We start from the raw sequence: 21548 nt of genomic DNA, 5'->3' as shown, positions 1-21548 counted from the left end.
TCTTAACCATGTTCAAAGAAAGAGTATTCAATTCAATTCAATTGTATTCCAGTAGTATACCCTTCAAACTTTTAGAGCTTGAACCCAAGTAATTTTTTTTACAAAATAAACAGCAGTGGTCCAACAACTGAGTCCTGTGGCACAGAAGGAAAGTGGTAAATAGCGGTAATTATACTCTCAAAGTATTTTAAGACACATCAGACTTCACACCAGTGTCGGCCGGACAACAGAGGGCGGCAGCGCACCTCCCTCGTCATTGTCCTGTGAGGGGTCGTCACAGATCAACATCCTCACCCTGTCCAAAAATTGCAGTCTTCTCATCTTCAAGAATATGAATGAATGAATGAATGAACGAAACAGGAACAACTTGCAGAGTATAGCCTTGCTTTTTGCTTCTCAAGATGACGCTGAACAAATCACGATTGTCCACAGAATGGAAGCTAAGGACCCAAAAAAATTGTTGTCCATAGCTTCATTGATACACAGTGACGATTATAGCACTACGCTCTAATTATGAACTTGGAACGTATTAAAAGGCAAGTCAGATTAGAAATATATTTTAATCGGTTCATTTGCCAGCATTACCATAATCATCTTATATCATAATCAGTTTATATATCATAATAATTCTTATATATCATAATCAGTTTATATATCATAATAATTCTTATATATCATAATCAGTTTATATATCATAATCAGTTTATATATCATAATAATTCTTATATATCATAATCAGTTTATATATCATAATAATTCTTATATATCATAATCAGTTTATATATCATAATCAGTTTATATATCATAATCAGTTTATATATCATAATAATTCTTATATATCATAATCAGTTTATATATCATAATCAGGAAATAGTGCAGATTTGCACATTCGAGCTCAGGCTAATTTATTTCTGGTAGATACCATTGGTGCAATTTTATTTTATTTTAAAGCAGAAATCATGAACACAAGCGCACCCTGCACCCTGCCAGGTTGCGAGATTGTCGACCAAAACAGCTTTTCAGAGCGGCGGATAGAAAACACAAAATGTCTGCTGCATTGATAAAAAAAAAAAAAAACCTCAGAATGCTGACTCTCCTGAACCGCAGCCAGTCTCATGGCATTTACGTCCGGTCTGCAGCAACAACCTCCCAAAAGCGGTTCCAGCCATTACTGCCCCCATCCGAGCTCTTGGTCTGGGGGGGGGGGGGTGCATGGGGCAGTTAAGCCCCGGTACTCGCGAGCCAAAGTCCGAGAGGATTAAACTAATACAGGTGGCAGGAAGCCGCCAGCGGTTAAAACAACAAGCATGAAACTGCTCATTAGAAATTACTGTCAGTCATCGGCAACATTTATATTTATACACATGCTGATTTTATTGTATACTCCATGTTGTACATGTATTCCCTCACCGTCCGTTGCAATCTGGTTGAAATGTCTGCCTGTTTTTTTTCCTCAACATTCTCATCCACATGGTGATCTGGATCAGCACCAAAAGGTTCTAGATTGTTCTGGGTATCTTTGTACACCAGCCATGAAAAGTAAAACTGAATCAGAGTTGTATTTTTAACAGATTTTTAACTGTAGATTTTTTCTAATTGCATTCTCAATTGGCCGAAATGCTCGATAATATCTGTGGTTAGATAGCGACCCCCCCCCCCCCCTCACCCTACACAACTGTGTCAAATTCCATAAACATTGGTCACCAATCAACGGAGATATTGAGGAACAATATGAAGCTCCATTGACTGCAATGTTACCGACAGATTCAAGATGATCCATAATCCAAGATCTCTTCTGGATCACCAAAATGGTCTCATCTGTTCCTGGTAACGTCCCCAACATGTCCTGAAAATGTCACGATGTGTCTGGAACCTTTTGAGTTACGCATTCTTCACTGCCCTGAACAGCATTTACTTTGCTGCCTGATCTCACCCCCCCCCCCCCCCCCCCTCTCAGTCCAGCAGGGTTTGTTTTGGCAGCTCTGGGTGTCTGCTGCGTGTATTCATTGCCCCCCCCCCACCCCCTGATTCTGCTGACAGGACCCGACCCAACCCGCCATGAGATAATTCCATTCCAAAGGGATCGTGGCTAAAGCCTCTCTTTCTGGCTCTCAGGTATATAAAGAGGCGTCGTCGGCGTTGCGGAGAGCAAATCACTGGAAACATTCCTCACTCCTTATCAGCCTTTTTGTTCCATCTACCTTGTCTCGCCTCTCTTCCATTACCTGCTGGACTCAGATCTGAGCAGGTACATCTGTCACCCCAAGCAAAGCCAAGCCAGGATATCCCAAACCGCCTCCAGTCACCATGGATATTTCCATCCAGCGTCCCTGGTTCAGGCGCAACCTGGGCTCTGCCTACCCTGCCCGGCTTTTTGACCAGTTTTTTGGAGAGGGCATGTTTGACTTTGACCTCTACCCCTACACCACCTCCACCACCAGCCCTTATTACAGACAGTCGCTGTTTCGCAGCTTCTTGGACTCTTCCAGCTCCGGCATCTCTGAGGTAACGACGTATACTTCACAGCTCTTCAAGCGTTTGCGTGCTCATAGAGGACGAGACACAGGCGGGGTCATCGGAACTTTCTTGAAGACTCTTTCCTTTGCATTGTCGTGACGGTTGTTCGGTTAACTTTGTTGACTCTGTATCCAAACGTAACTTCTCTCATCTAATTTATCTTTATACGCAACAACTACCAGGTGAGGTCTGACAGGGACAAGTTCACAATCTACCTAGATGTCAAGCACTTCTCTCCCGACGACCTCAGCGTGAAAGTCACCGACGACTATGTGGAGATCCAGGGGAAGCACGGAGAGCGGCAGGTAGTGTTCTCCGTCTCTCTCTCTCTCCTTCAGACTTCACTTATGGAGTCAAAAAGAGCTCTTGAATGACGCTCGTCACCAAGTTTTGCTTTAGTCCAGCACAATGTCCGGTGTTTAGCAAGATAACTCAAAAAGTTCTGCACGGATCTTGGGTGAAAAGTTGGGAATGTTACCAGGAAGGGAAGGGTTAAAAATATACATCAACTCTGATTGGCTTTTACTTTTACTTTCATGTGTGGAAATTTCATAATCAATAATTCAGTGCTCCAAAAATGGAAGAACTGCGCCCCCTGCTGGAAGATCAATACGACCTAGATTCATAGAAACTAGAATCAGAACACTTTATTAACCTCAGAGGATAAGAGTACCTCAATGTAAGGTACTCTGATATTCCTTTTCCATTGAGGTGAGTATTTTATCTTGTATCGTGGATGCCGTACTTGCTCAGGTTTCCTGTATTCATTCCTAACGCCTGCTGCTCCTTTTCCCAGGATGATCACGGCTACATCTCCCGCGAGTTTCACCGCCGCTACCGCCTCCCTTCCAACGCCGACCAATCAGCAATCACCTGCACCCTGTCACCCGACGGCCTGCTGACCCTGACTGGGCCAAAGGCGGGCGGAGAAACCAGCCGCAACGAGCGCAGCATCCCCGTCGCCCATGACGACAAGACCAACGCTGCCGCATCCTCTTAGACGGTTTTGGTGTCTTTCCATATTAACCCTTCCCCCTCCGTAGACTTTTCTTAGGGAATTATCGCAGCATCGTTAGTATCTTTGCTTAGAGATTAACACAGATCTCCTAATGGGGGGGTGGACGAATGAAGAACAGACATTGGCCGAGCTCCATTGTCATTGTTCCGTGTAAAATCACCTGCCAGCGCAGACGCTTTGGGTTCATTTCGGAGGTAGATCCTCACACATCCTCGTGTCTCCATCAGTAAAAGGCTGCTTCCATTCTTGTGCTGACTACTTTGAACCTTCTACTTCCTCGTCTTCAAACATAATCCCGTAGTCTAGACCTTGTTCATTGGATGCCTGCTCGGTACCCGAAAGAGAGACATAATAAAGTTGCACAATGAACACGAAACGGCGTCTGTGAGGATTGTGTTTTACTCCCAGCATCGGGTTTCATTTGGTGCTATCGCTAAGACGCTAACGCCAGTTGTTATTATTCAACCCAAGAAGATGCCTTCAGTGTCTCTGACACAGCCCGGAACACATTTAGTAAAAAAAACTAATTATAAATCTTGCCCAATAGACGCGCTTTTATTTTGTAAATTAATCTGATGGTGCAACAAGAACGTATCTGATCCCAGCGTTAAAGGAAAGTGGTTTATTTCAGTTCTGTTTCCTAAAACAAACCGGTTTAAATTCGATGAAGACTTTTTTACGTCTCTTTACATTGAAGAAGAAGCAATAATAGCACAAACACAGACCGAACATTAAAACGTTAAACACAGGACACCTGGAACGATGGATCCGTTTACATCCCCCCATCATCCTGGAAACACACACACACACACACACACACACACACACACACGCACTACTGCTAGAGCACTTAAGGTCCTCTTTGCTTACAAGGGCTCAAGAAGGGGCTTCGAGTACCTGCGCGAGGGCCTGCAGCTCCTCCAGGGTCTGCTGGGCAATCGCTTTCAGGCAGGGCTGCTGGGAGGAGGCGAGCCGGCCGACGCCAGCCTGGAACTCGTGCTCGAGGAGAGACGAGCGGAGCAGGAGCAGCATCTGCTCGTCCAGCATGACCGACTGCAGGAGGCGCAGGGAGTGGAAGCACACCTCCCAGTCGACATCTGTCAGGCAGAGATGAACTTTGTGTCCAACTTAAGGCCGGTCTAAAATAACCAATATATTTTTATATACCGGTATATATATATATATATATATATATATACACAAGTAGATATTCAAAATTGCTCCTGCAAAGGAAAAGGACATGGCGCAAAAAAAATGATGTCTCAGACTCTCAATATTTGCATTTTGAAAGAAACTTCAAAGGCATATTTTTGGGACTACAGTAGTCCCTCGATATAATGCGATTCATCTTCCGCGACTTCGCTGCTTCGCTGAGTTTTAATGCAACTTTTCAGATTTTATTTTTGCACTTGAACGCGCCTTGAAGCGGCGAGGCGCGGTCGGAATTTGTAGGAGCATAAACGTCACGTCCCTTTTGGGTTTTGTTTCTTCCTGTTGATACATGTAGCCGCTGCCGTTCCGCTGTGCTAAGCTATCCAATAAAGCAGCATGAGAGGCTAAAGACAGCACGAGTAGAATATTTGTTCTTCTGCACTCCAAGCGGCTCTTTCCTCGACCTGCACGCCTTAACATTATGAACAGGAAAACGTTTACTGTACGTACTATATATTTGTATTCCTCAAACAAATGTTTAGTTCTGAAAAGGTTTTGATCTTTGGTTTCATTCTATAATACTGAAACAATCTATTTGGATTAATGCCTGCCTGTTAAACGTGTATAAAGTGTGTGGTGAGGGGTTTTACAGCCTTAAAACATTTATGTACATGTATAATAATTGTAAAAAAAATAAAAATTACTACATTGCGGATTTCACTTATTGCGGGTTATTTTTAGAACGTAACCCCCGCGGAAAATGAGGGACTACTGTATCCGCATCTGGGGGGGGGGGGGGTGCGTCTCCTTACCGTCCAGCAGGGTCCGGATGAGAGGCAGGAGTTCTTCATTCTCGATGACGTACTTGAGCCCTTTAACGCTGATGCTGACGTTGTACAGCGCCATCAGCGCCAACCTGCGGCGAAACACAGGAGAACCCTGATTGGCTGCTACCCTACGTGCTAGCATGACGTGGCATCAAACAAAGCAAGCAAGACATTTAAAATCCCCCCCGTTTCTTAGGGAAGGTTTGTCCCGACGCAGCTCGACATACACTTGTAGTTTTGGGAAGAAGCCCGGCTTCATCAGCTGCAGCATCTTCATCAGGGCGGCCAACAAGGCGTGCGACGCGGCGGAGAGGAAGTCCCGCCCGCAGGTCACGGCCGCTATGTCTGGGTTGACAAGGAGCGACGGCCGCGGTTAGCGGTTCTGTCCTGCGCGCGACTCGCGGGGAAACCGGCGCGTCGAAACTCACTGGAAACGGTTCCGGTGACCGCCAGCACGGACTGCCACTCGTTGGAGTTACGGCGCTCCGTTTGGGTTTTCATCTCCTCGTCCAGAGACCTGAGGAAGCGCTCCAGGGTCAGAGTGGCCATTTTCAGGAAGGGCTGCAGCGTCCCCTGCAACACACACACACCAGATAAAACTACATCCGATCGTGTATTTGTACGCACACCAGGAGAGAACTCACATCCGCCACCCAGTGAGTCACGGCGTCCTCCCTGGCAGAGTTGCTCCACAGCAGGCCGCAGGCGGCAGATCCCAGGTCGGCGCAGAAGTCCGCCTGCTGCTTCAGCTCCGCTTCGTCTCGCCAGAGCCGCTCGCGTAGCTTCAGCTTCTCCTGCGGGGACGAGCAGGGCAAACGTTTGACACCCCGTGGAGTGGACGGAATGCCCGTCCCCTCTCTCACCTCTCTCTCCATCTGACATTCGGCCAGCGCTACGTCTAGTCGGAACTGGAGGTGCAGACGCTCCCGCGCAAGGCGTGCGTTCACTGCGTGGACAAACGCACAAATGTATGCTAAATACCTGCAGACTTGTGGTATTACAAAAAAGGGCGATGTAGTCCACTTAAGGTGAAAGCCTACTTGTCAGAGCTTCTTGGCCTTTGTGCAGCATTTTAATCAAGTCCTTCCGGAGAAGTCCGGGCAGAAACTCCCGCAGCTGCATGACCTCCGTGGTCAGCTTGTCCAAATCTCGTTTCTTCACTTTGACAAAGTGATCCTGAAAGGAAAAGGGAGAAACTTCAACGCAGAACACAATGAACAACGCGGATTCCTAACAATTGCATGATGAGACACGCATTTAAAAAAAAATCAGTTGTTGGACAGGATTAGAAATGAGACAATAAGAGGGACAGTGAAGGTCAGACATTCAGAGGTCAGAGAGACGATGGTTTGGACATGTCCAGAGGAGAGACAGGGACTATATCGGTAGAAGGATGCTGAGGATGGAACTGACAGGGAACAGGACTAGAGGACGACCCAGGAGAAGAGACGTGGACGTAGTGCAAAGGACAGGGTGAAGTGGAGACGGTTGAGTTGCTGTGGCGACCCCTCAGGGGACAAGATGAAAGTACAGTAGTAGTAGTATTAGTAGCAGAGTACTGATATGGTGCTATTCTACCCATCTAGCTAGCACTACTAGCTTATAGCATGTCTTTTTAGGACTCTTTTTACTATGCTTAACTCTTTTCAGGATTTGGGAGCTGTAAAATTAAAAATGTAATCTGCTGGTCAACGTCTAGGAGAACATCTTTATTAGAAAGTGAATGTCGGCTTCAAAAAGAGCCAAAAAAACATCAAAACTGTACAACAGTCCAATCGCTTTCGTCATCATGAACCTTATTCCGTGTTAATACTTTATTTACCAGCGGCCCTGACGTCACCTTCGGCCCCCGTCTCTCTGCCGCCGCCTTCCCGCCGAACGACGCCGCCATCTTTGTTGTGGTTCTTCGTCTAGTTTTACTGTGGGGCTCTTAGCACTGATTACAGCAAGCAACGTATTTAGCACATTAAACCCAGCGCCGTGACACGGTTAGCGTCACACGTATTATTAAAAACAAGGTGACGTTCCATACAATGCTAATGCCTCCCTGTGACCTCAAGGGGCGCTCCCGCTGCCAGAATCCAGTCCGGTTCTTGTAACTCTCCGAACTCGCCGATAATCCTCGGGCCCTTTTTTTATTTTTTTTATTCGGGTCTATGGGAAGATGTCTCTGGAGTTAGAAGCCGACCCTTCCAGGGATGAGGTCTTTATTAGCCGGTTCCCGATCCACCGCGCCTGTCGGGATGGAGATTTAGGAGCGCTTGTTTCACTGGGACAGCGGGACTCGAACCGGGCTGACCTGGCCGTAGAGGACTCCTGCCGGGGATGGACCCCCATACACTGGGCTGCTCAGCACGGGCAGGTAGAGTTAGCTAAAGTTTACGGTGCTTCGCTAAACTAGCTAAACTGCCTGTTCTCATCATAAAGTTGAACTAATACAATGACAGAAGTGACTTTTATTCACAATCGCTTTTTTGTCTCATGTAAATGAGGAGCTTTTCTCACGCGTACAATAAAGTTTCATTGATTGAAAGGTTTTTTTTGCAGCATTGCATTTTCATTGGCTTTCGGGGAGCCAATGGCGAGTCAAGGCGCCGAAACAGTTCCGGGAAAGCGCAGGATAAGGGGGCGGAACATTTACAGATCGTCCTATGGCAACGCCTCTACCCGTCAATCTATGCCTCCGATTGGTTTAGCGTGACGATGACGTTTTTAGCGTCATTCCGGCGGCCTTGAGAACAAAACAAAAGATGCAAGGCAAATCTTTCTCTCCTTTTGGGGAATGTAGTTGAAACGAACATTGGAAAACGTTGTTTATCAGTACAGAGAAAGAATATTAATAATAAGATTCTCCAATTCATCTCACGGGAACTCATCACTGTCATATTGCTCTAGTAGCGTATGATAAAAACCTCTTTGATATTGAGCGATCGTAATCCCTGAAGGTTAGTAGTGTTTCTCTTTAGATCTGATTACTGGCCTGCGTTTCCTGTCTCAGCTGGACTGCGTGGCGTACCTGGTGCAGCTGGGCTGCGAGGTGAACCTGGTGACCAGCCGCTTCCACCAGACGCCGACACACAGCGCCGCGTTCGGAGGACACCCCCACTGCGTGGTGTGGCTGACCCAGGCTGGAGCCGACATCAACAGACAGGTGTGTGTGTGTGGGGGGGGGGGGGGCGTGGCTTCCACGCCCGGCACCACATCATCCACGTACCTGTTAATCTCCTTCACCATGACCTCTGATGTATCCAGGACGTCGGCGGCGAGGCTCCCATTCACAAGGCGGCCCAGTCAGGTAGCTTGGAGTGCGTCCGGATCCTGTTGGGAGCCGGGGCGGAGCCACAGTGAGTCCGAACTACAAATGCTAATTCCACTTCCAAAGTTCGTCTGAACTCTTCGTAGATAGAGATCGACCTTTAAAAAAGGAAACGGGGACCAACCGCAGATGAAACAAGAAGGCGAGGAAAGTGCAGCTCATTCAGTTTATAACAACCGTACAACAGAAATTCCAACAATAATAATAATAATAGGAAATCCACAAAGCAAGGAAACTCCCAACTTATAAATTCACACCACAGAAACCATGAAAAGCACTCGACTGGCCAGAAACTGCAAATGGACCCGTTATCGGGCCGCTTCAGCGGCAAACCTAAACATCAAAAGGCCGTGACCCCCCCGTGGTGTGTCTCACCCCGCGCTCTCTGCTGGTTCGCAGTTTAAGGAACGCCCTCGGGCAGACGGCGGCCGACCTGGCCCACGCGCACGGATTCCACGAGTGCTCTCGCCTCATCGCCACGACGCAGCGGGACGACGACGGCGACGCGTCACACGGCAGAAAGAGGCTTCTGGGTGCCGTGACCTCAGGTCACCGGAAGAAGGCCAGAAGAGCCGATGGTACGGTGTGTGTGTCATCGCACCCCCCCCGGGAAAAATTATAGGGGGGGGGGGGGGGGGGCTCGGGTTATACACTTTAGCAAATACACATTTAAATGTTTACCGGTTATATGCTCAATGGGATGGAAGTCTTCGTCTCCGTCTTCGTACGAGACCTGACTGTTGTTTCCTGTCACAGATGCGACGGCGCCGTTCCAGCGGAGTGGAGGGGAGGAGCTAGAGAGCATGAACATGGAGCCCCCAGAGGAGCTCGGCTCAGGTGGGGGTGGAGCTAATAGCATTAAAATAAAACAGAAATGATACGAGATCTGTTTACGATTCATTCTCAATCTTCTTTTTTATTTAAGATGACACAACCCCCAACATGAACGGCCATCATCATCATCATCATCATCATCACACGGCACCCGACGCTGAATCCAAAAGCCCCGCCCCTCCATCCTCCCGTCCAGCCAATCAGCAGACGGCAGCGACGGCCGAAGACGCGTGCGGTCCGCCGCGTCCGAGCGGGAGTCCCGGCAGCTGCGTGTCCTCCTGGCCGGCCTGGCGGGGGCCGATGGGACTGGACTCTGAGGACTTCCTGCGTTATGGACACCACCACGGCTTCGGAGACACAGCGGAGGAGCTGACTGACCGCGGCGCCACTGATTAGCACGTCTCCTGAGGACAGCCAGCTTCCTGGACACAGAGGACGATTGCATGTCCGTCCGTCCGTCTTCTACCGCACAGAGGCGATAGTCTGACCAGGGATTTCCAGACTTCCCAGTCCAGCCGAGAGACGGAAGTCTTCACTTTACTCGCTAAACTAAACGTGTTGCCACGGTCCCAACATGAGGACAGTCCACAGGCTCCAAGGGTCCACGAGACGTCTCATCACAAGTGCCTCCGTCCAAAGTGTTTTTACAAATGCGTCGGATCCGAGCTCGGACGAATCCCTAATCTCAGAAACATCATCCTAGAAAGTCGTCAAAAATAATCTGAGTGGATTGTTATTATTATTCTACGTTTCATTGTTTTGCTACAGGGATTTTTTTTTATATTTGATGTCATTTTGCTTCTATATTTATTAAAACATGCTTTGATATTTCATAAATAAATGGTCTGATTTGTTTTTGACGCCGTCATAAAACAAGAACTTTCTCCATTTCAAGTCTTTAGCAAAAGGAATAAATTAAACATTTTAATCACTAAACAACAAATTGCACAAGCCAAGGCTCGAACCCCCATTTTAAAGGAACAGTTGCTGCTAAAATCCCGACTTTCCTTTGATATCTTTGATAAATTGCTTTGATCAGAACTGAAAGAAAATTAAAAACAAGAAGACTTTTATTTCCAATCTGGTTATTAAAACCGTTAAAAAGGAACGTCGGATGCTGCACGCTGAAACGCGACGGCGAGCCGCCGTGCGCGTTCACCTCACCAGATCCATCTTGATGGTCCTCTGCAGACTGGCGATGCTGGCGTCGAGCGCCGACAGGCCGTCTCGGAACGCCGCCTCGTCTCTCGTGTCAAACGTCGACCCCGACCCGGCGCTCCACTCGGAGCACGCGGACTCCTCGGGTTCATTTTGCAGCCGTGCGTCGCCTCCTTTCCCTGCCGCCGCACGCGAACGCCCGGCGTGCACGGGCTCACGCTGAACCAGCGACAGAAGGTACCGGCTGACGCGATCGGCGGGGCGCTCCGGCGAAAGCGTTCGGTGCTGGCGGCCCGAGTCCGACACTGAGCGGTCAGCGACCATCGAAGTACGAAGAGCTCTGAAAAGAAGAAGACTATTAGCTTAGGGTTACGACACACACACACACACACACACACACACCGTTTGAGGTGTCCGATCTCCTCAAGGCGCTGCTGGGCCACTGAAACCAACTCGCTCCTCTGTCTCTCGCTGTCCAGCAATCGGCTTCTGGCGGCGTCCAACTCTGACAGAAAAACACACACACAGGTGTGAGACGCTCGGGATCCTTCGCCGCCACGCGACCGCCGGACGACCCGCCGCTCCTACCGGACTCGACGAGCGCGTTCTTGGCCTCCCTGTCGCTCAGCCGGCGCCGTGTGTCCCCGAGGGCTTCCCGTAGTTCCGTCAGGTCATCCTGGAGCTCCTGCTGAGCTGCAGCAAGGAGAGACACTGGAGTCAAGTCCTGACTGTGAACCAGGGTTATTATAGTTAACGAAAACTAACGAAAAAACGAAAACTAGAATTGAAAAAACATTTTCGTTAACTAGAACTAAATAAAAACGATAATTAAAAGAGAACACTAAAACTAACTAAAACGGTATTGTCCGTTCACAAAACTAACTAAAACTAATAAAAATTAAAGACACTAATCTCTTCGTTTTCGTTTTTATCGATTTAGAAATTGATTTATTTTGCTCGGAGTTACGTGTGCTGGCGGCTCCGTCCGACTGTTCCCGTCACTGCTCGTTGAGAATCGGGTTGGTGACGTCACTTCCGACGGAAGCCGACAGGAAGCGCCGAGCGCTCCAGCCCCATGTGGGACGTGTTTATTACGACGGAGGGAAACAAGAAAGCTAACTGCGATTAGCCCCCCCCCCGTAACAGAAGCAGCCCCCCGGCTAGCAGTTAGCACCGCGAAGGAGACAACAATAAGGGACTGCTTTTAACCTGCACCGACTGGAGCCCCCCCCCCCCACACACACACACTGGGGGGGCATGGCTCGCTGCATTAATGAGACATGAGAAGAAGATGAGCTGCTTGGAGCCAAGCCCAAAGTGAGGAGCCCCCTGATGGAGCCCCCTGATGGAGCCCCCCCGATGGAGCCCCCCTCAGCCAGGAGGCCCTGGAGATGGTCTGGATGAACCGTGGATTGGATTAGAGACGGACAATGAGGACACTGAACACCTGGTGAGTGGTTCTAGTCCCAAATACATTAGTCTTGTTGACCTTTTATGCTGATATAAAATGTAACAATAATTAGTGTTGTAAACTTGAATTGATATTAAAACCCCATAAAGTCCCAAAAGGAGAGGAAATAAATTATTTGCTCTATTTTACTCATTCTGATCCAAAACCTAAAATGCCAATCACAAATGTTAGAGCCTCCATTTGCTAAAACCTGAAATGTATAATTGTCACACTGACATCATCGTTATTGTCATGTCATGATTTCAGATCTAATATTGGGCTTCATTATAAATATACAATATTAAATGGGTTATCCTGGGGAAACTAATTTAGGGTGCTAACAGTGTAAGAAATTAAACATCATGAAACAAGTAACGTTATTATCCCTGCTGTAAAAACAAGCGTTATTACAGACAGTCCTAATTAATACATAATTATTTAACTGTACTATTCTTTGTGTGTTTTACATTTGTTTTTTCTTTTTGCTCAGAGCTTGACCTGCCAGATGGAGAAACCAACAAGTTCCAGAGGATCCATGTCTGGCTCTCACCCTTCAGCTCACCCTGAACGCTGCCTGAAGTACCCAAATACTGACTCGCTGATATCAAGAGCCAGAAAGCTCGTCCACGCTGAGAGCAAATCATCAGCGTCAAATGAAGTATTAAGTCCGAGATTGTAGCACGTTAGCAGCTATGCTGCGGACTGTTACGGTTGGTTGTTTAAAATTACTGAATAAATGTTTTATATGTTATCTTTTGTTGAGTTCTATTATTTTATTATATTTTAATCCTGCATCTGACAAATAACTGAAAGTATGAAAAACTAAAACTAATAAAAACTAAATTAAACTAATAAAAACAAAACTAAAAAATCCACTCTAAAAACTAACTAAAACTAAACTATAATTAAAAATCCAAAACTATTATAACCCTGCTGTGAACACACACACACACACACACACACACACACAGGGCACGCACGCACACACACACACACACGCACGCTACCTTCTGAGGTGTTTTGTTGTCTCTCTGCGTTCTCCTTCAGCTGCTGGTTAAGAATCCTCACACGCCTGGGACACAAAGGAAATGCTGATGGATCGACTCTTACATCGAGTCCTACTGATGCTGTGTGTGTGTGCGCGCGTGCATGTGTGTGTGTGTGTGTGTGTGTGTGTGCGTTACCTGCGGAGCTCAGTATTCTGGCTGCGCAGCGACGAGTCGGGCTCGATCTGGATGTTTGAAGTCTCGGCGTTCATTGCTGGCAGCAACACCGTCTGTTCTAAATCACAGAGCAGCTTCTCTGCTACGCTGCCTACACACACACACACACACACACACACACACACACAATGTAGACTTCACCACAAACCTATAATCATTTCATCAGAACCCACTTCCTTCCCAGGACTGGACTCTGGATCGGTACCACAGGACAGCGCGCGTGTCCTTTGATTGTCCTTTGATTGTCCTTTGATCGTGCTCACCTTGGCCAGTGATCAGAGCCTTGAGTTGTCCCAGCAGATACTGAACAGTCTTCACTGCGCTGCCGTCCCCCCCGCTTTGGGCGTCCTCGGAGACGTGCCCAGTCCCCGGCTGAAGACTGGACATCTTAACGGTAGTCGCGTGTACGTCTTTGGTCGTGCTGTGGGCGGCGTTATCTCTCACAGGAACCATTTCCTCCTCCTCCTCCTCCTCCTCTCTGTTCCAGCCCGACTGATTGCGTGTGTGATGGCGAGCTACAGGGGCAGTCCGGGGGTGAGGCGAGGAGGCGGAGGCGGCGCCGGTGGCGCCGCGCTTCGGTGCTCTCTGATGTAAAAGCGACCACGGCGGGGTTTCCGCTGGTTTGCGATAGGGATGAAGCTTCCCTCCCGGGGGCGCCGCTGGGGCGGACGACTGGCGTCTCGTTCTCGGGGATCCACGTCGGACTGGAAGCAACAGAAGAATCTCAAAGCAGGCAGAAATCGGCCTCCTTGGTGGGGGGGGGGGGGGGTCCACACGCTCCCTACCCGTCTGCGCAGGAACTTTCTGGATCCTCTTCCTCGCTGAGTCCGATGCTCTTGATTTGCCTGCCGCTTTCTTCATTGCCGTCGACGGGCTTTTTGCCGCTTCTACAAACACGACATTAAAATAAACAAAGAGTTTTATTCCCATATTTACATAATAATAATAATAATAATAATGCTATTTACTGCTTTTCTATAAAGAAATAAAACTAATATTATGCAGACTTGAGTTCAGCCCTTTGGCCCGGCCCTCCAGAATATTTTCTGCTTCTCATGTGGCCCCGTGGAAACAAGAATCGCCCACCCCCGCTCTAAACCAACTTGTCATCCGACTCTCGTCCGACTGGCTCCTCTACTGATGGAAGGAAACTTCCTCTCACCTGTCGCCTCACCCTGAAGAATTCCACTCAGCAAGGCGGCGCATCGGTCCAGACCGCTGTGGAGAGAAGTGACCTGGAAGGACGAGCATCGCCGTAAACACACGGACAAATATTTGCAGAGACAAGATGGTGCTTTGCAAGCTTTTTGAACTGTTAACCTGGTCTTCAGAGTCTGTGGAGTGCAGAGAGAAGGCTGGAGTTGCTCCTGGGGTTGGGATGGCTCTGCTATCAAATGTTAAAGGAATACAGGGCATAAGAGCAAAGGGGAGGGGCTACAGGGTTATTGTGTGTGTGTGTGTGTGTGTGTGTGCGTGTGGGTGTGAGTGTGGAAGTGTGCAGAACGCAGCGGGTAAAGCGCTCACTGGGTCGGCTGCATCCGGGCACTTCCTGTCTGCCTTCCGGAAGTCACCACCTACCGGTGGAATAGTGGGTTATGTTAATAAAGGTTTAAAAAATTAGCTAAACTGTTCTCATCACAAAGTTGAATTAATACAATGACAGAAGTGACTTTTATTCACAATTGCTAAAGTTTTTTAGCAATTTAGCAGACATAAACGGGCACGAACAGCACGTTCTCGTTTCACCTTCCTGCTTTGAGCCATTCCTCTAATGGCGTCGGTCACCGAAGTTCCGCAGCTTGCTCGGTCCAAACCACCTTTTCCGTACCGTCAGACGAAGCGGAGGCTTTAGAACCGGAGCCGCATTATGCAGTTAGCTTCGAGAACGGAGGAAGCAAAGGTGGATTCGAAACAGGAAGTGCTTTGACCAATCAATGTGAAACAGGAAGTAGAGCAACGACCAATCCTGACAACGGCACGCCATACTCCGTCTCTGATTGGCTGGTCATACCGATGACTCATCTCACGCGCGGCTCTTAATTTCCACTTTTCCGTGTTTGTATCTTGATTGTTTGCGCATTGATGTCAACAAATAGAACATTTGAAACTAATGTTTGACACTAATTTGATACCAGAGAATCAAAAAAAAGTCACACTGAAATTGTAGAACGAACTGAAAGCAGAACATTAAAAAATATATATATATATTTAAACAAGTTTCTATTTTTGCTGAGCAAAATCATTAAACCCTTAAACTAAAAGGGATGAATGAAGATCACACATTATAGAACAAATGCCATCTTACCTCGAACAAATATTTATTGGAGACCTTCCTTATCTTTGGAAATGAAGGAAAAAGTCTCTTCTGTCTCAACTGGTCAAGTTTCATTTCCCCTCGACAAACAAAACGTGCTGGTCAGTGAAGACTTGCTCAGTCACCCAATTTTGAACTTTTTATTTTAATAATCAGAACTCATTTAACTAATTTAACTCAGTTCAATGAACACATTTAACATTTTGACAACACATTTAACATTTTGTCAATGAACACATTTAACATTTTGGGAAACAACAAAAACTTCTGTCTTTCAACAAAACATTTATAAAACTAAAACAACGCAAACTTCAGAAAGACAAAAATGAGTTGGGATCTATTCCCAGCTTTCCTCGTCGGCTGCGGGCTGAGCGGTCGGCTCGATCTTCGCGCCCTCATTCTGGAACGATCCTCCGCGTTGACCCTGAAAATAAGGAATAAACCGGATAAAAGAATAGAAAAGCAACTTCAGCAGAAACTTGAAAGGAATCAAGTTACATTTCTGGAATCCGAGAAGGCAAAGTTTCTCCTTGGGAGGTCGAAGCCCGTGGCCCCAGAACCGCTGAACGCAGTCTCCTCTAACCACGAGGGGATCTCCTGCTGGGCCTGCCAGTGAAAACAATGTAAGCCGACGAGCTGCTAATCCGTGTAGCATCGTGTAGCATCGTGTAGCTTCGTGTAGCATCGTGTAGCATCGTGTAGCTTCGTGTAGCTTCGTGTAGCATCGTGTAGCATCGTGTGGCATCGTGTGGCATCGTGTGGCATCGTGCGGCATCGTGCGGCATCGTGCGGCATCGTGCGGCATCGTGCGGCATCGTGCGGCATCGTGCGGCATCGTGTGGCATCGTGTGGCATCGTGCGGCATCGTGCGGCATCGTGCGGCATCGTGCGGCATCGTGCGGCATCGTGCGGCATCGTGTGGCATCGTGTAGCATCGTGTAGCATCGTGTAGCATCGTGTAGCATCGTGTAGCATCGTGTGGCTTCGTGTGGCATCGTGTAGCTTCGTGTGGCATCGTGTGGCATCGTGTGGCATCGTGTGGCATCGTGTGGCATCGTGTGGCATCGTGTGGCATCGTGTAGCTTCGTGTAGCTTCGTGTAGCTTCGTGTAGCATCGTGTAGCATCGTGTAGCATCGTGTAGCATCGTGTAGCTTCGTGTAGCATCGTACCTTGGACAGGATGCCGACCAAATCGCGAGCCAGACTGCCATCAGCTTCTGGGTCAAAGAAGGCCACCGCCCTCCCAGTGTTACCGCAGCGACCAGTTCTCCCAATGCGGTGGACATATTCGTCGATGTTGTTAGGGAGGTCAAAGTTCACCACATGCTGCACGTCTGGAATGTCCAGCCCGCGGGCGGCTACAGAGGTCGCCACCAGGACCGGACATTTGCCAGAGCGGAAGTCTCCGAGAGCGATCTCCCTCTCCCGCTGCTCCCGGTCTCTGCCGGGTCGCGTTGTGCGTTTAGATTTGAGTTCCAGGATGTTCTCGTAAAACAATTACAGTACTGCAGTATTTGGACTCTTACCCATGGATGCTGGTCGTGGGGACTTCCTCCTGGCACAAGTAGACAGCGATGAAGTCTGCCAGTCTCTTTGTCCCCACGAACACCAGGGTGCGCTCCGTCCCTGCACGCAACACAAACACGACAGTGTCCACTTCCTGTTACTGGACTTGAATGTGGTTTTCTGCATGCGAGCGCCGTCCGGAGTCAGAAATGAGTCCATTTGAATTTCTGTAAAAGGTGTTTTACACATTTATGTCGCGTTTGAAGCCTCGTTTGGCGGTCTGATGTCACAGCTGGATTTCTTTCCACTGTTGGGCTTTACTAGTTTCTAAAGACACACACAAGTTACCCGTCGTTCTGAGGAAGTCGAGGAGCTTCTCCCTCTTTGAGAACTTGGCGACTTGGACGACCGTCTGCTCCACGTCGCTGCAAGCTCCGCCCACCAAGCCGATAGCCAAGAACAAATAGTCGCTCTTGAGGAAATCTCCCGCCAGCCTGCACCCACACATTCGGAGCCCGTCTGTTAACGCCGGTTAATGATTACGCTGGAGGCAAACCGCCGTTAGCCGAGAAGCAGACCTCTGGATGTCCTCGGGGAAGGTGGCGCTGAACATCAGCGTCTGGCGAGTCTCTTTGGACGGCATCCCGAAGGAGCCCACCAGGCGGCGCATGTCTGCCTCGAAGCCCATGTCCAGCATCCGGTCGGCTTCGTCCAGCACGAAGTAGCGCAGCTTGCTCAGCCCGACCTGCAGCACACAGCAGTTAGCCGCCGCTTCACCGCGCTGGGAGAGCGTCGACCGATCAAGCGGAGCAACTCTACCTTCCCTCGTCCGACCAGATCCAGCAGTCTCCCCGGCGTCCCACACAGGACGCTGCAGCCCCTGGAGATGTCCTTTATTTGGTGTAAAGTGCTGACACCGCCGTAAACCACCACCGGACGCACGCACGTCCTACAAAAAAACATTTACAGCCCGGTGGGTCGATTGATACGGTCTGAAGTCTGTCAGAATCGGCGTGCGACATTACCCGTAGGCAAACTTCCTGGCCTCCAGGTAAATCTGGTTGATGAGCTCCCTGGTGGGGGCGACGATCAGCGCTTCGGGCTCCTGCAGTTCACAGAAGGAGCTGGACGCCACGCCGTCCACCATCAGCTGCTGCAGGATGGGCAGCAAGTAGGCGGCCTGGAGGAGGAAGCTCGAGTCAGACTCTGATCAGACTAACAGGCTCTTCCTCGACGTTTGCGCCGATCTCACCGTCTTCCCAGATCCCGTCTGGGCGCAGGCCATGAGATCTCTGCCCGCAGAGATGATCGGCATGCCGTGCTTCTGAACGGGCGTCGGCTTCACGTAGCCAGACTTGGCGATGCTTTTTCTCAGGGACTCGCACAGAGCAGCAGCTTCAAAGGTCTGAGGGGCAAACGGACAGTCATCACGGAGGCAGGAGGTCCAGACGTCCCCCTCCCCAGACGCCCCAACAGTTTAAGTCTGGGTCAGTCTTATGTTTGATCAAAGTTTAAAAATCGGGCTTCTTACCAAGATCGCTGGTGGAGGGTTATTTCCACTGACGTCCACTGGGATGGCGTCATATTTGTCGAAATTGATGCCCGTCTTGTAGTGGGCAAAAATGGAGTTTTCATCCTGCGGGAGTTCTGGAGGAATGTACGTCACCCTCGGTCCTGCCGAGACGAACAGAAGATCACATCCAAGGGAAACAAAATGGAACCAGTTTGATCCGAATGCAAACGTGATTCAGAGTCAACAGAGCATCAACTTACGTTCTTCATCTTTTCCGTCCATATTTTCTTTATTTTCACCTGAAAACAAAAAAACAATGTTTCAAATCCCAGCCGAAGGGCCGAAATCCTAAATGTGAATAAATCCTGAGTGTTATAACGCAGACGTTGAACGAAGACTTCCTCGTCTTCGCCCCGGTAGCCTGCAACAGAGGAGGAAAGCCCGACATTGAACAGGATGAAACGACGACTTTCTAAGATGTGAAGTGATCGCTCCCATTTCATTTACCTCCTCGGAAGCCTCCTCCTCCTCTCCCAGCCGGCCCGTCATCTTGAGCTAAAGAAAAACCAGAGATAAACTCCTCAACGCTGCGTCTCTAAGTCTTTAACATCAGCGTTTTTCAGCATCACTGCCGTTGTGCCAGTTATGTACTCAGAAATTTTCAATACCTCCTCGTCCCCCGCCGCCTCTTCCTCCTCGGGACCCTACTCAAAAAGAGATGCTCCCACTCAGTCAATTTAAAAAGAAAAAGTACATACAGTATATTTATTTTGGTAAAAAAATATATCCTCAGGTGTAGAAAACAATCAAACTTACAAGTAAAATATGTTTTTGTAGAGAAAAAAAAGACAACTTTGACAATTCTTTTTCACCGCCTCTGATTCAAGGTGTTCAAATGAAGTACGCTCAATATTTCAATAACATGATTTTGTCCCGTTACCATCGCGTTCACTGGGATCCATCCTGCCAAATCCTCGGGCACGCCCTAATAAAAATGAAAATCTTGAATCTTATAACAGCCCCGACTTGCCGATACAAACTTCACTAGACATGGCATCGAGAAACAACTCGGAGGAATTTCATGCTCCAAACTCACCTCTGCCTTCTCGTCCTCTGAATCCACCTCTCTCTCCTTGTGCATCATCCTTGTTCTGCCGATCTATCAAAAACAATCGGAGGGTGAGGAGCAACGAAACTAAGGAATCGTCAGCGCTGACGAACATTTAATAAATGTACCTGAACGCTCTCTGGTTGGCGCTGGAGCACAAGCTGAAGTTCCCTGTGAGATAGAGAAAATGGGGGGGGCAGGCGTTCACAACATGGCCGCGCAGTAAGCGGGACTTCATTCGCTTACCTCTTCTTCCCAATCTTCCATTTTTGCTCACCTGAAGAATGAAAAAAATATTTGATATTTCAAAGTCAAGGAAATTGTATCGTGGTGCAGTTTTAGCTCGGCACAGCACTAACTGGTGCCTAACCGCGTCAAACACGTGCGTGGACGGCGAGAACTCGACTGCAAATCTCGCGATGAAACGTAAAAATGGCTTTCTTAGTTTTAAGATACGAGATAAAACCTCAGAATTAAATTACGGCCGAAATAAGGACAAATATCAATCGCCAACAATGCGCTGTTCCTCATTTACTTAAAACACTTTGACTATTATCTACCGCCATTACGACACGTCTCGTTGTAGCCGACGTCATAGCATTAGCATGCTTTGCCGAGTGACCTTTTCACGAGAAAGTTTGTTTTTTCCAGTCGGACTTCAGTAGAAAAGAGCAGAAAAACTCACTATACCTTCATAAAACACCAAAACATCCAACACAAGGTCAATGTTTGCGTCCAAGAGGACAAAATCTGTTCTAAAGACGAAGTTCAAGTGCGGCAAGGTCCATGACGCTAGCTTATTAGCTAGTTTATTAGCTAGCGTCATTAGCTAGCTAGCTAATTTGCATTGATGATAAAAACTAAATATATCTTATTACTACACACATATCCGGTAAAAGTATTTCAAAGTGTTAAACAAAAAAAACTTATTTTATTTAATTCGCCACTTACTTCTAGAGGAATTCGTCGTTCAGTTAGTCCCCCGATCTCCAGCTAGGCAGCCACACCGAATCCGAAGTGACGCAGCAAAAAATGCTCAACGAGTCGCAATCTGAGGTTGCCACATCCGCTGATTCGCGCCCCCCGCCGGGCAGGTTTTGACTGAATATAAAACAAATTAACAGCGATAATAACTTTTGGTTAGATGTTTCCTAATTTGATCTGGTAATTTATTGGTCTATTTATTTATTTTAGTCGATCGCTCTCTGTATTTGATATCTGGTCGTTTTGTTGGAGCCTGGGCAGAGTTTAAAAGCACGCAAAAAGGACCCGCTCCGACGCCATTTTTAGCATTCATAAGGGAATTTCATTTATTTACTATGTAATACTTACAGAACCAATAAAAAAAAAAACACTCAGAGATGAAAAAACACTCAGATACTTCTCAAATTCTGTCCAAAAGGAAACAGTAATTAATTCATATCCCAGTCATCATCTTTTTCATGTTAAAATAATGTGGTTTTTGGAATATGATGTTTGCAGATCATCCAGTGAGGCATTCTAGCAGACGCGTGATGAGCTCTTCATCGTTCTTTTTGTTTTATCTGATAACGGCAAAATACCAACACATTTACCAGAAGCAGCGACATATTTACCAAGAGATGCGAAAAAA

General features: G+C 47.9%; 5 protein-coding genes and 1 long non-coding RNA gene across 6 annotated transcripts; 2 read left to right on the top strand and 4 right to left on the bottom strand.

The window, feature by feature from the left end:
- Window positions 1-2307: 2307 nt before the first annotated feature.
- cryaa (crystallin, alpha A) lies at window positions 2308-3517 on the top strand. Its single transcript, XM_068756437.1, has 3 exons — window positions 2308-2505; window positions 2700-2822; window positions 3314-3517. The coding sequence occupies exons 1-3, from the start codon at window positions 2308-2310 to the stop codon at window positions 3515-3517; spliced, it is 525 nt and encodes a 174-aa protein (XP_068612538.1).
- Window positions 3518-4411: 894 nt separating this feature from the next.
- hsf2bp (heat shock transcription factor 2 binding protein) lies at window positions 4412-7405 on the bottom strand. Its single transcript, XM_068756209.1, has 8 exons — window positions 7355-7405; window positions 6555-6690; window positions 6378-6460; window positions 6159-6308; window positions 5943-6087; window positions 5742-5859; window positions 5500-5603; window positions 4412-4632 (listed from the first exon to the last, which is right to left on the bottom strand). Exons 1-8 carry the CDS (start codon window positions 7403-7405, stop codon window positions 4412-4414), a joined length of 1008 nt encoding a protein of 335 aa, XP_068612310.1.
- Window positions 7406-7678: 273 nt separating this feature from the next.
- Window positions 7679-10075, top strand: LOC137912067 (ankyrin repeat domain-containing protein 10-like). The gene is made up of 6 exons (XM_068756420.1): window positions 7679-7876; window positions 8513-8665; window positions 8767-8858; window positions 9230-9408; window positions 9587-9667; window positions 9756-10075. Exons 1-6 carry the CDS (start codon window positions 7679-7681, stop codon window positions 10058-10060), a joined length of 1008 nt encoding a protein of 335 aa, XP_068612521.1. The 3' UTR covers window positions 10061-10075.
- A 536-nt stretch (window positions 10076-10611) lies between these two features.
- Window positions 10612-13964, bottom strand: LOC137912066 (coiled-coil domain-containing protein 14-like). The gene is made up of 6 exons (XM_068756419.1): window positions 13759-13964; window positions 13457-13586; window positions 13280-13344; window positions 11411-11515; window positions 11225-11327; window positions 10612-11162 (listed from the first exon to the last, which is right to left on the bottom strand). The coding sequence occupies exons 1-6, from the start codon at window positions 13946-13948 to the stop codon at window positions 10820-10822; spliced, it is 936 nt and encodes a 311-aa protein (XP_068612520.1). The 5' UTR covers window positions 13949-13964; the 3' UTR covers window positions 10612-10819.
- Window positions 13965-14657: 693 nt separating this feature from the next.
- LOC137912195 (uncharacterized) lies at window positions 14658-15367 on the bottom strand. The gene is made up of 4 exons (XR_011106179.1): window positions 15242-15367; window positions 15020-15069; window positions 14816-14882; window positions 14658-14730 (listed from the first exon to the last, which is right to left on the bottom strand). It is a non-coding gene; the product is annotated as an uncharacterized lncRNA (long non-coding RNA).
- A 766-nt stretch (window positions 15368-16133) lies between these two features.
- ddx4 (DEAD (Asp-Glu-Ala-Asp) box polypeptide 4) lies at window positions 16134-20203 on the bottom strand. Its single transcript, XM_068756208.1, has 17 exons — window positions 20183-20203; window positions 20065-20107; window positions 19925-19987; window positions 19751-19813; window positions 19497-19532; window positions 19214-19249; window positions 19089-19127; window positions 18847-18989; window positions 18568-18720; window positions 18341-18495; window positions 18135-18264; window positions 17894-18060; window positions 17664-17809; window positions 17336-17435; window positions 16980-17250; window positions 16308-16415; window positions 16134-16233 (listed from the first exon to the last, which is right to left on the bottom strand). The coding sequence occupies exons 1-17, from the start codon at window positions 20201-20203 to the stop codon at window positions 16147-16149; spliced, it is 1761 nt and encodes a 586-aa protein (XP_068612309.1). The 3' UTR covers window positions 16134-16146.
- Between the last annotated feature and the right edge of the window lie 1345 nt (window positions 20204-21548).

The sequence above is a fragment of the Brachionichthys hirsutus genome, chromosome 24 (assembly GCF_040956055.1).
Source record: "Brachionichthys hirsutus isolate HB-005 chromosome 24, CSIRO-AGI_Bhir_v1, whole genome shotgun sequence".
NCBI lineage: Eukaryota > Metazoa > Chordata > Actinopteri > Lophiiformes > Brachionichthyidae > Brachionichthys > Brachionichthys hirsutus.
The sequence above is the reverse complement of the archived record's forward strand: the minus strand, read 5'-3'. Positions and strand labels throughout refer to the sequence as shown.